The sequence below is a fragment of the Eleginops maclovinus genome, chromosome 20, assembly GCF_036324505.1.
Source record: "Eleginops maclovinus isolate JMC-PN-2008 ecotype Puerto Natales chromosome 20, JC_Emac_rtc_rv5, whole genome shotgun sequence".
NCBI classification, from domain to species: Eukaryota; Metazoa; Chordata; class Actinopteri; order Perciformes; family Eleginopidae; genus Eleginops; species Eleginops maclovinus.
Window position 1 is genome coordinate 4,483,645 of NC_086368.1, and position 15,513 is coordinate 4,499,157.

At 37.3% G+C, this 15,513-nt stretch overlaps 1 protein-coding gene across 1 annotated transcript; it reads left to right on the forward strand.

Annotated features, from left to right (window-relative positions):
* The first annotated feature begins 210 nt into the window (after positions 1 to 210).
* LOC134883159 (protein-glutamine gamma-glutamyltransferase 5-like) lies at positions 211 to 14,511 on the forward strand. Its single transcript, XM_063911370.1, has 15 exons — positions 211 to 305; positions 789 to 959; positions 1,953 to 2,201; positions 2,624 to 2,742; positions 3,189 to 3,317; positions 5,565 to 5,742; positions 6,240 to 6,375; positions 7,546 to 7,655; positions 8,354 to 8,469; positions 8,575 to 8,701; positions 9,802 to 10,076; positions 11,048 to 11,222; positions 12,026 to 12,189; positions 12,639 to 12,775; positions 13,483 to 14,511. Exons 1-15 carry the CDS (start codon positions 284 to 286, stop codon positions 13,628 to 13,630), a joined length of 2,256 nt encoding a protein of 751 aa, XP_063767440.1. The 5' UTR covers positions 211 to 283; the 3' UTR covers positions 13,631 to 14,511.
* The last annotated feature ends 1,002 nt before the right edge of the window (positions 14,512 to 15,513 follow it).

A 15,513-nucleotide genomic window follows, 5' to 3' on the forward strand; every position in this document is an offset into this window, starting at 1 on the left:
CTAAAATGCAATCATAAAATGTGGGGGAAACCACTTAAACACATTCATTGTAAGTCTCGCAACAAAAGCCAGGAAGGATAAATGATGTCATGGCAGCAGAGTGACAAGTCACCTATAATCAGAGCTCTAAGGAATTGTTAGTAATTCCAGGTTGCAAAACATGTTTTATTTAAATGTGACGTAGGGCTGGGCTTTAAGAGTATATAAACCTCAATTAGAGCTCACCTGTCAGTCAGCTGCTCTCAGTTACATCCAGGTTTCAAGGAAGAAAACAGTTTGTGAAATGGCATATTTTGGACATCCTCGTAAGTACACCAGAGTTTGACTTATTTTCTGATATTTAGTCACATGTTATCTGGACATTTATTTGAATTTTTCTGACATTTGCATATATTTTTCATTGTATTATTTTCCACACATTTTCTGGCTAATTTCTCCAATATTTCTTAGAACTTTTTCATTTTAGTTTCTGTAATTTTTCCTATGTTTCTCTTATTAATTTATATTTATGTTTCAGCCTGTCCTGTACATACCCATAAAACTAAATTATTTGAATCAACACATCTTTGACCGTCGCAACAAAAGACAAATCTATTTTTGTCATAAAGAATGCTGTTGTTGTAATAATATGAAATGGAATTTACAGTAAAAAAATAACTCTATACTGAAAAAATGTGTGGATGTGTGGAATACACATTTAAAGCCTATATACTTTTTTTTGTATGTGTATTTCTTCTATGTTTTTCCTTTGGTAACCTGATGTAGATTTGCACGTTTTATATTTTCAGTTTTTAAGGAAGTTGACCTCCACCCTAGGAACAACAACTTCCTGCACCACACCAGCGAGATCTCTGTGGATCAGCTGATCGTGAGGCGAGGTCAGCCCTTCAAACTGACCCTGAATGTGACGCAGCCTTTCGATCCTAAACTGCACCCGCTGCTCTTCACTGCAAAGACAGGTCAGGCTTTCTTTAAATTATTCATATTGCTGCATGTCTATGTTTTTCCTACATAGCTAAAACTAAATAAGAACTCAAAATGAGTTACGACAGAATCTGACCTTTGAGCATCTGTTTTTCCATCTAAACACTTAATTATTACTTAGTTTGTTCTAAATTAGTTTGCTAGGTGATAAAACAAAACAGAAATTACCTTGTAATTTTTCACATTTGTATGTCTTGAGTAAAATTACATTTAAATAATGACATTTATATTTCATTACTACACAGTTGTGCATGTGTGATCTATGAGATACATGAAAATAGAACAGCTGTTTTGACATTTAAATAAAGTTGTACCCATCTTTACAGCTGTTATAAGATACAAAAACTCTTTTGGGCTTTTATTTTTGAAGACACGCCCCTCCCTGCTCTTTCCGTAATGAGAATCAGAATTCCGTTATCAGATCGCAAAAGGAAAATTTACGTTGTTACAGCAAAGTATAGAGAGACGAAGAACATATAACACTATTGTAGAAAAAGGCATGCGCTTAGTATTCAAAAATAAATATGATGACACATTTAAGAATAGAGTTACTTTATGGGGCTTTTATCTTGTAAGGATACATTAATTCAATGGGACTTGCTTTTTTAAAACATGCCCCTTCCTAAGCTTTCTGTAACGATACAGTCAATTTATGGGGCTTTTATAAATAAAAAAAAGAAGCCATATCCTGACCCGCTGTAAGGATACCGTCACTCTACGGGGCTTGTGTTTCGACAGTCATTCTCCGTTTGGACATAACTCCTCAAACTTAACTCCTATCATTTAATTTCTTGACCTGAGCATCTCCATTGATGTGACTAAGAAATGACTATGGTAGCAGTTTAAATAAAGTCGAAAGGCTTCCTGTGCCTTTTGGAAGGAGAGGGATGATGAATTGTGGCTGTGTTCGGCTTCTGCAGTCACACAGAATAAAACATTCCATTAACTTCAGTGGCTCCTCTCTGCAGGATCAATTCCAACGGAGAAACAGGGGACGCTCTCACTCTTCGGCGTCCAAGATGTGGTGACTCGCTCCCCATCAGCGAAAGGAGTATGGAGGGCGGATCTTCTCAAGGACTCCTCCCCGCACACTGTGGTCCTCAACCTCACCCCACCTGCTGTCACCCCTGTGGGGGAGTGGATCCTCGCTGTGAAACTTGGCGGGAAGGAGAAGCTGCTGGGGAAGCTGGTGGTGCTCTACAACCCCTGGTGTCCCGGTGGGTGCTTCATCTGTCATACTTTCAAGATTTGTTAAAGCTACTTGGGGGGAAAAAAAAGTTTAAACCATCTTGTTAACCTGTAACAAGGTTCATGTGAATTATATTACTGATTAACAAAATACGACATAAAATATACTAGGAAAATTGCAAATCAGTTGAGTTCATTTTAAAAAAACATTTCAAAAGTGTTTTCCAATCCAAATGTTTGACACTCAGACAATGAAATGCACTAAACAACTAGCAACTTAACACAATTAAACTTACATGAAAATTACATTTGCCCCCCACTGACATTGATTTATTTGTATTTCTTTGCTTTAGTAAGATTTTAAATGCAGGAATTTTTTTCAACAAAGTATTTTATTACTATACAACTGTCTGTCTGTCTTCTGTCTGTCTGTCTGTCTGTCTGTCTGTAGATGACTGGGTGTATCTGAAAGATGAGAAGGAGATAAATGAGTATGTGCTGAATGAACAAGGAGTCATTTACACAGGAAGTAATAACTACATCCACCCTGTCGACTGGGACTTTGGACAGGTACACACAAACTCACACGTGTCAACATGTCCAAAAACATTGTTATTTTACAAGCAAATTAAAACGTTATTTTCAAATGAAATCACTTATGAATACTTAATGTAAATTAAAATACCACTTTATTGTTTTACTTTGAAAATCCTCCTGAATGTTTAATATCTTAAATATTTCTGGGGGGAAAATTGCCAGTACCCAATTTCAAGTTGTGTGCATTTCTTAAACTTCCAGTTTTATAATTGTTTGGAAGTTGTTTAACCAATATTCCACATTCAGGCTTTTTTTGGAAAGCTTGAGAAATGTCATTGTGCTTTTTAGTACCTAAAGTATGAATTTGATCAATTTGAATGTCTTGCCAAGCGCAGATGATGTCTCTTCTAAAGTTTTAACAACATTCCCATCTGCATTATAATAAAAACTATAACTCAGAATCCTCTCCCCTCTTCCAGTTTGAGGACAACATGGTGAAGATTTGTTTGAGGATTTTGGACCTTAACCTCAAACATGGTAAAGACCCTGCCGACGATGTTTCCGCTCGCTGTAACCCCATCTACGTCAGCCGTGTGGTCAGCGCCATGGTATGATATACTCCATTTATTTGTTCTCCACAATTCCACAATCCCTTATATAGCAGTTTGGATCCAAAATCCAGAAATGTTGTCCTTCTCTGTGTTTCACAGTAAATACCAAGTGAAAAAAATACTCACATCTTTTATTTAAGAAAAGCAACAATACCAAAGCTTAGAAATACTCTGTTACAAAAGTCCAACCAAACAGTATACAAGTATAAGCATAGGCCTGGCATCAAGGGTGGAGAAATCAGCATTGTTACAGCTTTATCAGGCCCACCAGGCACGTGCAGCGATAGTAAAATGGAATTTATAATGTGTTTTTTTTTTGTGCACATGTAACCCAGTTCACAAAGGGTTAACAACACAAAAGTTCCAAGCCAGTTGTTACACGGAGTTTTCAACACAGTCTATACTTGTGTGTGTGAGTCTACTGGTCAGACCAGAGAGACACTGACAGAGGAAATAGCACAGCGTTCTTTGCATGCAAACAAGGGGTCTGACTCGGAGTGTGAAAAAGCATTAAAATATAGGTTGTTTTCTAAATCTGGGGGGCAATGTAAAAATGTATTATCTTATCTCCTCCACTGCGAGACGTCTGGTTGAGGGGGAGTATTATAGGTTATTTGGACCAGTGGAGCAATAAGTCATTAACCCGTGGGTTTTGTGCAGTTAATGGCTTGGTTAGTCATGGTTATAAACTCCTCAGTTGCTCAGAATAGAGCTGGCATCATGTGAGTCACCCTGCTAGACTCCATATACACAATGTCTTGATTGATTTGATTGGTGTTTAAGAAAGTATCAACTGTTAATAAAGGGTATGTTTTATCGACCTACTGATTATCTGAACTGAAATTGAGTCTATCCAAGTTCACCGCCAGGTTCAACCTCCACTAACTAAGCTCTGGCATATCAGGTTATTAACTGCTGTTTTAAGGCAGCTGACGTACTACATCTGTTTCAGGCGATCCTGTAGGATTCTGGTATATGTAATGAATTGTGGGCAAACCGGAATGTGAAGGTGATGGCGGTTGTGCAATTTGACCTTAAAGCAGGAGATGATGGCAGGGAGTCGTTTTAGGTTCTCCCAATCCAAATGGGTTGGATGTTTTGCTGCTTTTGCTACAGTATTACAATTTATTTCTGTTGACCCAACTTCCAGTGATCGTCCCTAGGTAGTCAGCACAATGCTTTAGCTGCTTCTTAAAACTAAAACGTTGACTTCAATTAAATGTATGATGTTAACAGATTTCCCATAATTGTATCAGGTAGTTAAGAGCAATAATATCAAGTTACATACAAAATACTTCATATTATTGCTAGCAAAAAACCTCATATTGTTGACATGATACATTTAGTTAAAGTCAATGTTTCAGTGTACCTTTTCTTTACCTTATCAATTCAGAGTGTGCGTCCAGGGGGATTTCTCTAGAAACCCTTTTTCTCAGAGGCGCCTTTAAGCACTGTGTCTCGACAAAGGCTGAGAATTCTCACAGAATCAGCCTTGAATAGCAGCTAACTCTGTCTTTATGCAGCTGGCATAAGCTGAAACACACCCTGTTCTACCCAGGTTTTATTTTCTGTTGAGTGAAAGTCAGAGCAAATCCCACTTGATCAGGGGATTTCTACTTCAGCGAAACTTAAATCCTAATTACTCTTTATTTGGTCAGAGGCCTTGTGCTTAATCTCAAAGTTTGCAGTGATTGTGCCTGTCTTTAGCTGAATAGTGGCTAAATAAATAAAATATAACAAACATATAGGATCGTTCTTTTTACCTTTCAGCCCTCTCAACAGTTTAACTGATAATGCAAAACATGAAGCAATGTGTTATATAATGCATTGTAAATGTTGTGTTATACAGTACTGTATTTGGTTAGAATAACTTGGCAGCTATCACCAAGATGTTTAGCAAGTTTCTTTATAATTAACCATCACATATGCACAGATGTTTTTACACATACTTCTTTCCCTGACTGAGCCTTCATTTTAACATGGAATAGTGTTCAAAAGTTTGCTTTAGGTCGTAAACCTTGGGGAGCAGTACTAGTTCTGTACATTTTAGCATCAATAAAGAAAGCGAAGAAGAAAGACAGCAGATAGATGAAGTAGCGAATGTTCCCTATGTGAAACAGAGTGGACACTGAATTTCCCCCATGGGTGATCAATGCATTTCATCTTCTTCAAATCTGACCAAATAAAGTTGTAACTTTGAGGAGAAAAATCCACATTAAAGATGAATTCCTTGTTTTCTTCCAGATCAATTCTGTTGATGATCGTGGGGTCGTGATGGGAAATTGGTCATCTTCATATTCTGGTGGCACCAACCCCACTAAGTGGAGCGGAAGTTACCCCATCCTGCAGAAATGGTATAACCATGGATCAAAACCCGTCAAGTACGGACAGTGCTGGGTTTTCGCCGGGGTCATGTGCTCAGGTAACAGTTTTAATATGTTGGGGGTGATGTGCAGCGAGCCTGTCATTAAGGAGAAAAGAACCCTGACAGGTGAGCAGGGTCCTGATGAGAAGTGGAGGGGTGTTGCTCACCCTGGAGGGGTAAATGTGTAATAGCAATCAAAACAATGTAGCATCATTTACCATTAATGCAAGCATCATTTAAGTCACAAAAAAATGTCAAGTCCCATTTTCCTATGGCCCTAAGTTAAATTGAGTTTAACACAACTGCTGTAGGGTATTGTTACAGCATTAAATAAACTAGAACATTCTCTGACATGCATTGATAAGAGTAGCTGTTTAGTTGCTTCCTGCAGCTTTTATTTCGAAACACAACCCTCATCTTAAGCTTCCAGTAAGGATACAGTTACTTCGTTGAGCTTTTATTTTGAAAGACTGGCTCTCTCTCACACTGAAGGGGCAAATGTGATATTCAATTGACGACAAATTCTGATTCAAATCTTTGTTTTATGGTTTCAGTGATGCGCCTGCTGGGCATCCCCTGCCGTGTGGTCACCAACTTCCAGTCAGCCCACGACACCAACGGAAATCTGACCATTGATGAGTACCACGCCGACAACGGAGTCGTACTGAAAAAATCCAATGACAGTATTTGGTGAGAGTTGGCAATATCTTATAATAACATATATGTTGCACAACTTTTATCCAGTACACACAACTTCGTTCAGCAAACACGTTGGTCCATCTTACCGTCACCAGGGGGGTCTAAGGCTGTTTCTGTGAGCATTAACTGAAACATCATGCTGAAAGTCACTAAATAATCCTTTGTGGATATGTAGAAATTGATTGGTGTTATTTCTTTAAGTTGGTGCACTTTTTGCACCAATCATAGAGTGCTCGAAGTGTGTCAAACACAAACACACACATCCACGTTCCAAACACTGGTAACAGATTTCTACACAACTGCTGTTCCAAACAACTTCATGCAGAGCAATTGTGTCATCAACAACACATACCAGGGGCCTCATTTATAACACATTGCGTAGCATTCAAGTAAAAAGATGGTGTATGTAAGCATAAAGGAAATGCATACGCAAAAAATATTCAGATTTATAAAACAGTGCGCACGCCGTTTTCTCTATTTATAAATCATAATCAACTGGGAATACGGCGCAGCTTTTGCGGACTTCACGTAACGCCCACATTTGCCTATAAATAGACAAAGAAACGCCCCGTATAAATACTCATTTAGACTGCCAATAAAAAAATGACATCCTCATTGCCTAACGAATCGGAGCCTTAAAGGGTGCAACACAGAAGAACAATATGCTTGTAAATCAGACAACAGTAACAGTAAAATGATAAGCACTTCCAGAGAGTTGGGGCTGAATGATGCACGTTTTTCAAAATGTCGCTCAGTTTTCATGTCAGGATAAAAATCACAATAAATCTTGCTTTCTGGTAATTCAATACACTTATTTTATTACCACGTTGAAAAGCCTATTTTTGATCCCCTTAAGTGAAATACATAGGCTACTGAATTTAAAAACGTTTTCTCATTTCATTAAGAACTGTAAATGAACATTAGGGAAATAAAAGAGAAAAAAATCATATTTCCGTACACATAAAATAAAAATGAAGCAAGTAGTAATGCAAAATATGATGTCAAACAACAGCGCAATCTTCAGATGATATTCACTAAGATCCTACTCAGCATCAGGTTTGTATTAAAGTGGTGGCTATGTTACCGATTGATTCTCTTGAAAGACGATACTGTTTATTCAAATATCATCCAGTTCTATATGAATGTTACTTCGTGTTTTAGGAACTTCCATGTGTGGACGGAGGCGTGGATGAGGCGGCCTGATCTTGCAAATAATGGAACATATGACGGTTGGCAAGTTGTGGATCCAACACCACAGGAGGAGAGCAACGGTGAGGACTCTCCCAACTATAGAAACACATTTTTATTATATTAAATAAAACACTTTTTTTCCCTCTGGGGCTTAATAATATTAACTATACTTGAGAGGATCATTTGATCAAAAATAATGGCTAAAAACTGCGCAATATGATGCGCTACGCACTGTGCGTGTTCTGCGTATACGGAGGGGCTACCCTGGTTATACTGTAGCTCCTGTTTCTGCATGAGTATATTTGTACTGTGTAAACTAGCCGAAACCCAGGTTAATAGAGAATGTCTTCTTCTAAATGAACACAACTGTTGCAGAGTGATTTGGTGAATATAGAGCAGATTATTATTTATCATATAAAAAGTTTATATATTCTCTAGTAAAAATATTTATTTAGTTTCCTTCACAGAAATGAATACAATCCTGAGAATTCAGCCAACTGTATTTTTATTACAACCCTTAAAATTAAGGCCTCACGACCCAAACCATTCTGAAACATTTCTCTGAAGGTCCATAGTTTCTGGATACGTTTCTGCAGGCTTTGGAATGTATTTATAAGGTTATTCGCATCATATTTGCAGAACTTGCAAGTTTTTGGTGTGTCATTCTTATATTGAACACCAGTCGGCGCCAATGTCAGACATTTTGAATTATTGAAAAAAAAAGTCCCATTACACAAAAATGAACTGTTTTGATTTTTTACCCTTTCTCCCCCTGCAGGTGTTTACTGCTGTGGTCCTTCCCCGGTGAAAGCCATCCATAATGGAGAGACGAACCAAAAATATGACACCCCATTTGTCTTCGCTGAGGTCAACGCCGACTGTGTCGACTGGCTGGTCAGTGAGCCTCAAACATTCAGTGAATAAAAAAAAAACATTTTTCAAAAACATTTGTGTTATGATTTCTGGCATTTTGTTTCTATTCTCTTTATGATCTGGCAGGTCAAAGCTGACAAATCACAGGTGAAAATCTCAACTGACACAAGAAGGGTGGGTCAATATATCTCCACCAAGTCGGTCGGTTCAAGGAGGAGGAATGACATCACCGACAGTTACAAACACAGAGAGGGTGAGTAGTTGCCTAAACATAGACACATATACTGTATACAGTATATCATTCTTTGCAATCCTACTTATCTTTATCCTCTTAAGGTAGGAATGTGGACACTTCCTGTTTTCTGTAAAGTGTCTTCACATTCATTTGCTCATAGCACATACAGTACATCCGTTACAGTCAACATAAATTCCATTACAATATTTTATTCCAGTATAGCATTTTAAATTCCGTTTTAATTCATTGTTCTCAACATCTACTTCATTAATGCATCTTTACTTACACCATAGTGTCATTAGCACAATTGTTTTGCTGTAGTTTATATTTTAATTTTTTAGACCTGAGTAAATTGTTAGTTATTAGAACCTGGGAATTATGATGTTTATTTCCATTCAAACTGAACTGTAGATATTGTGCATATGGAGACAAGCTTTGCATCTTAAAACAAGTGTGTATATGCAGACTCAACTTCCGTTTGTTTTACCTTAACATATTGTTTTGTTTTTAATTAATACTTCTGAAAACTGAATGTCCATATGGGGATAAATAAAGGTTTGTCTCATGCATCTTAACTAATGGCATTATGGCAAATACTGTACTTAAGTACAATATTGAGGTACTTGTGTTTCACTTTAATGTTTTACTTCACCACAATTCAGACCATTATTGTGCTTTTAATTGAACTACTTTCGTTAGATCACTTTGTTTAATTGAAGTTTCAAAACAATAACACAAAATATAATCAACAAATCAATGATTGTGTATTTTCACAGGTCCCAAGTTACTCAGCAGCTTATATAGTCAATGAAAAATAAACTCCTACTTTACCAACTCCAGCAGGAAAGTGACAAATGCATTAACGCATTCATATTTATAATATCATTTGAAATGTTATTTTGAGCCAGTGTAGTATGATGAATTATACTTTCTGTAGTATTCCTTTGGAAGGAAATATTTGTATAGTTTTACTTTACAAATAGTACAGTTTAGGACTTTGACTGTTTCTACACTTTGGTGTTTCTACTTTTGCTGAAGTCAAAGGTCTAAATGCTTTATGTAAACAGCTGTCTGTTCTGTTGGTGTCTCTGGAAATTGACTCAAAACTCAATTTACAGGATCAAAGGAGGAGAGGGCAGTCTTTAACTACGCCAAAACCAAAGATTACTCCGAAGTTGATGATGATGAGGAGTTGGGGATGAACGGAGTGATGAACGGAGTGACGGAGGAGGACGAGGAGGACGATCCAACAGAGGACAATGCTGAGGTTGAAGAGGCAGAGGGCACCCATAGTGATGAGGAAGAAGATGAGGAGAGTGAAGAGGAGGACGAGAATGGAACCACAGGAAGTCCGGATGCAGTTACCCTGCCAGTGATCATGCATTTTGAAGAGGTGCATCACAGAAAGTCCCGGAAGTTTCCCTTTAGAGCAGAATTCTGAGAAAAAAGACTTATGACCATATTCTGTAACAGTACAAACTGTACACAGTGAAAACAAACGAAACATTGACTTTAATTAAATATATTATGTCATAAAATGATCGCGTAACTGTTTAAGGTCTGTTGAAAGCAATAATATTAGGGTTAACCTAATGTTTTTAATTTGAACTTGCTATTTTTGCTTTCAACTAACCTCACACAGTTATGTGAAATCTGTTGACATAATACATTTATTAAAGTCAATGTTTCTGTTTATTTATTTTGCATCAAAAAAACGACCAGAATTTTCCCTTAGAGCTATAGAGTGCAGGAAATGAATCATCATTTTAACACTTCAACTTGAAGTCAATGTTATTTGAATATGTTTTGTGGTTTGATATCTTGGCAATGGCGACATGCAATGAGATGTTGTTTCCCTTATGTCCTAATGTTAGCTTTTAAAAAAAAAGAAAAGTGGTGTTAATATGTGGACATTATCCCACTGAACAAGTCTTGAATCATAAAGGTGTGTTTACCAGAGATCCTATTTTTTGAAACTTTCCAAAATCCAGTGGATAAATACCATTGGATTTTTTGTCGAGGAAACCTGCGCAATGCTTATTTCCGCCTCGTCACAAAATATATGTTTAATTTACCAGCTTTTGCAATTCAAATAATAGCATCAACCAATCTCGTTGTGCAGAACAGGTTGAGTTGTACCTGTATTTATGAAACAACCCCAAATCTACATGTTTGAACTAAAGCAAAGGCAACTCATACCAGATCTAATCGTTCACAATCCCTTTCGACATATAATAATCACTGAAATGTGCATTTTCATGTTGTTTATTCTCATACTTTGTTAAGGACTTTAGTGTCTTCTGAATGCACCAAACTCAGAATCTGTATTATATAACATTATGTCCTCTAATGTGTGTGCTACAGGTGACTCCGCCGAGGAACGGTAAGGATGTGAAACTGAGGCTGGTGTTAGGAAGTGAGAGCAGCTCCATCAGGTCGCTTTCCGTCAACATCAGCGTCCAGGCCATGAGGTACAATGGTGTGGCGACCGTGAACATCCAGACCGAGGTGAAGGACAAGAAACTGCTGCCCAGGAGAGGTGAATCTTCTGCTAGGGATACCTTTCTAGTAAAGTGATAGATTTACAGAAAAAAAGTCAGTTTCTTTCCCTTTGATTACTAAACTATTAAATGTAGCAGAAAACAACAACGCTCTGTGAGGATTGATCGAGGATTGGGAGGGGTCCGCCACAATCTTCCCTGCCGTATGGGTGGGATAGCAGATTGCTGCCGATCACCCTTTCTGCAGATAATTGAGTTGGGCAGGGATTTTTTATTTAAAACGTTGCTCTCCAATATCAAAAGTGGTTATTCAAAAAATACTCAGACACTCCCCATGCATAATGTGGTGGAGTTACATTAAAATGTAAAAGTAGAAATATCACACTGCAAAAACTAAAGTGAAAGTAAAAGGATAAAATGGAAATTCTCAAATAAAATACAAATGTCTAAACTGTTTTTAAGTGTAGGAGTTGAGTCAATTTAATTACGACTGTAATTTATGAAAAACTATTCTCAGATTTGACAAAATCACGTATTTGTTAGAAAACACTCAAACAACGTCGCTGTAAAACAATCATAAGTAGAGGGCATGGATGTATAAAGACAGAATACAGTGTTGATTTAATAACTTTTAGTGCAGTATGAGTTAAATAAGGGCTATTCAAGTGTTCATACTGTAGTTGATTTAGCTATTTTTAAAAAGTATATTAGGGGCCAATGACGTCACGGACTGACAAGGTATTGAAGTACCATTTGAACACTACGCTGGGTAATATGTATTTCCCTTGTGGAATTTACAACTTCCTTGAATTCTCCCTCTCTCTTCCTCTGTCTCTTGTAGATTTGGTCATCCCGATCCGAATCCCATTCTTGGCGTACCATAAGGCCATGGTGGACTGTTACAGCTTGAAGGTCTCAGCTTTGGTCACGGATAAACAGAGGCCCGACAGCGTGTACTTAGCTGAGGATAACGTTGTGCTGAAACAACCTGCCATCTCCCTCATGGTCAGTCAAACATTTCTGTCACAAACAGTCACAAAAAACATTATTCAAAAACTTTGAGCAAATATTTATTTATAAATATAACCAGTATAGAATAAGCCTTTAGGCTTTTGTCCTTCAAATCATCTTTATTTGTGTGCTAAGAATAAAATGTTCAATTTACTTTGCAGGTATGTATTCATAAAACATATTATTGAACCAATTGAAATGTGCCTCTAAGCACAGCATCAAAACCACAAACCCAATAGCGTGCTTTTTATGAAGTTTTCGTTACATAACTACAAACACTGACTGTTGACAGTGATGATATTAGAAGATATAACCATTTATTGGAAACGTCTTATCATTCAAAAAAACACCTTTAATATAGGTTTTTATCTCGTCTTAATACATCTAGCTAGTGATGATTCATGACAAATGTTTTTTTAAAAGTCTGTTAAAATGTGTCCCAGGTTTCCAGGAATGTCAAAGTGGAACGTAAGACAAGAGTCAAGCTGATTTTCCTGAACCCGACAGACAACGAGACGCTGACCAACTGCACTCTGACCTTCTCCGGAAGTGGACTGATGAGAAACCAAGTGGTGTTCAGGTTAGTGTGTATGTGTGTGTGTGTGTGTGTGTGTGTGACATTACCTCACAGGTTAAATGCTAAATGGTTTAAGGCAGGTTACTAGTGGATTATAAAGATGGCCAACAATGGCCGTCCTATAGCTCAGTGGGTAGAGCAGGCGGCCATATACTGGTCCCCAGGTTCGAATCCGGCCTTGCTTCTTCCCCTCTGTCTCCCTACTTCTCATCTGCTCATCTGTACTATTAGTAAAGGCACTGCTTGCCCCCCCCCAAAAAAGATGGCCGACAATCACTATCACAGGAAACTACTATGTAATGTTTTATCGTCTTATTTAACAATGTGTTGTAACATTCCTTCCAACATTATTGCAGATCTGCTGTAAGCTAGCTAGCTAACATAAACTGACAAAACACTTAGAACTATGAACAGACTAACTCTGCCAACAGCGACAATTCTTAATCCCCATTGCACCAAGTGCTCCGGTCCCAGCTGTGTGCGTCACTTTTAAGTGTCCCCTGGTTCTCGTGTGTTTTCCTGTAATGACTGGCTGTTTTGAATATAGATAAAGTTGAATTGGCAGCAAAGAAGGTTTTGAGGTTCGATTGCCAAAGCATTAGTTAAAAGTTGTGTTGCCTATCAAAACTCTGAATAACAGATGTAGGATTATTCACAAACTGAGCCATTCAGAGTCTTTTTGATATGATTACTCTTTGTGTTTCCTGCAGGATGCCAGACTTGAAGCCAAAGAACCGTATTCGTGTCATGTTCTCTTTCGTTCCCTACAAGTCCGGTAAGAGGACTCTGGTGGCCGACTTCGACTGCTCCACCTTCAGGGACATCAAGGCCAGTCGCATCATCAACGTCCAGCCGTAAACTCTTTACGAAACAAATCGTCAGGTTTATAATTCTTTATGAGGCGTTTTTACTTTCAAATCATTCGGGGATTTTCAGAAGGAAGACCAAATTGGTTTTAATCAATGGGGGCTACAGTATTTACAAAAAGTAGCTGCAAGTACGACTATCAACTGTGATTTTAACTGAGACATGTTTTCTTTCCACTTTGCATCATGGCCTTTTCCTCGGTACTGCTACTAATCCTGTTGTGGTGTTAAATATTGGTATAATGGAAAGATGCTAAGTGCTACTTAGCTCAGGGAAATTTAATGGAAGTCACTTTACTTGAAATTGCAACATTTTAACTTTACAAATGTAACAAACAATGTAAGCCTGTAATCATGTATACTGATTAAAATCAGGTAAAGCAAGCTGCTCCCCACGAGGCATAAACACAAATACAATTAAAATGTACATTTATCATCTCAAAAGAACATTACTGTTAAAAGAGTCGGACTGTGAAACCCTTACACTTGGCACCGCCCTGGTTCCTCCAACAAAAAGCCTTTTGATAATTGCATGATAATTAACATGTGCAACATTATCCAAGAAATGTGGGCTGGGTTCACAGATGAACACCACTTACTTGATTTTCAAAGCTTACATCTAAAAGTAGATACACATTTTGAACTCTTATATACAACTTTTATCTTTAGATTGATGTTCAGGGTCCAATTTGAACTTTAGTCTCAATCGCTTAGCTTTAATTGCACCATGAAATCCATGTATCAATCATCTATCAATGCTCGGACCTGCTCCTGATGAAGTGTTGCGCATTCAAATGATGTGAAAGCGGGACTGCATCTTTTTATATGGTGTATCAAAGTCATAATCACACAAATAAAGATAATTGAAAGCCATATGTTGAACCCTCTGTTTTTGTGAAGCTACCATTTTGTAAATGATCATACGGCTTAGAAAATGAAATCCAACGTTTCTTTAATTTATATTAAAACAGGATTATGGTTGCCCCTTTTAACGCATACAAATATACACGCATCCTTACTCTAAATAAATAAGAATAATAATCGAAACCTTAAAGCCGTCGAAATAACTGAAAATAATTCTGCTCTTATATTATTATAATATGATTGGCAAATATGGAATGCTTGCTGCACTGATAAAACATCTTTACAGAAATACATGATGAATGAATGATTTAAAAATGAAAAATGAAAAAAAGAAATATAGTTGAAGTTATGATTATCACATTGTGTAAAATACTCTTTACACACACTATGGCCGAAGGAGGTCTGAAAATAGTTAACATGGAAACCAGCTAAGCTTCTTTTAAGGTGTTTCACTAAACCTTATATATACCTTATACACATATAATTATTTGTGTTGTAATTTCCTTATTCTTGTTTTTCTTCCCCATTATGACGAGATTATAAGGTGCTCATCACAATTGATGTGCAATTATATTGCAAACTGCCGAGATTTATCACATAAAACTGTCTTTCTGAGTCACACTATGTTACGAAATTTGCGAAAATCATGCCCTTATACCATCCCACACACAGACACACACACACACACACACACACATGCACTCTGGACACATTCATACTCGTAACTCTTTGTTTAAAATGAGTCAAGGATGACAAATCACTGACTGAATAACATTCCATCACATCTCAGTTTCAATGTTGTGTTCCCAGCTTGTTTCCAAGTGAACGAAAACACACCCTACACACTTTATAAAAAATGTCCTCTTTCCTGTCCTTCTTTGTGGAGTCCATGAAAGATGAAAGCAACAATATATTGAATGTGAAAAGTAACATTATAGGTTTTTTAATATAGCACATTTAATTCAAGACACAATAGCAATTCAAAGCACTTTCCATAAGTATTAATGCAAA

Coding starts and splice junctions, on each gene's coding strand:
- LOC134883159 (XM_063911370.1), top strand. CDS start 284: ATGGCATATTTTGGACATCCTC. Junction 7,656..8,353: donor ACCACAGGAGGAGAGCAACG/GTGAGGACTCTC, acceptor CTCCCCCTGCAG/GTGTTTACTGCTGTGGTCCT. Junction 8,470..8,574: donor CCGACTGTGTCGACTGGCTG/GTCAGTGAGCCT, acceptor ATGATCTGGCAG/GTCAAAGCTGACAAATCACA.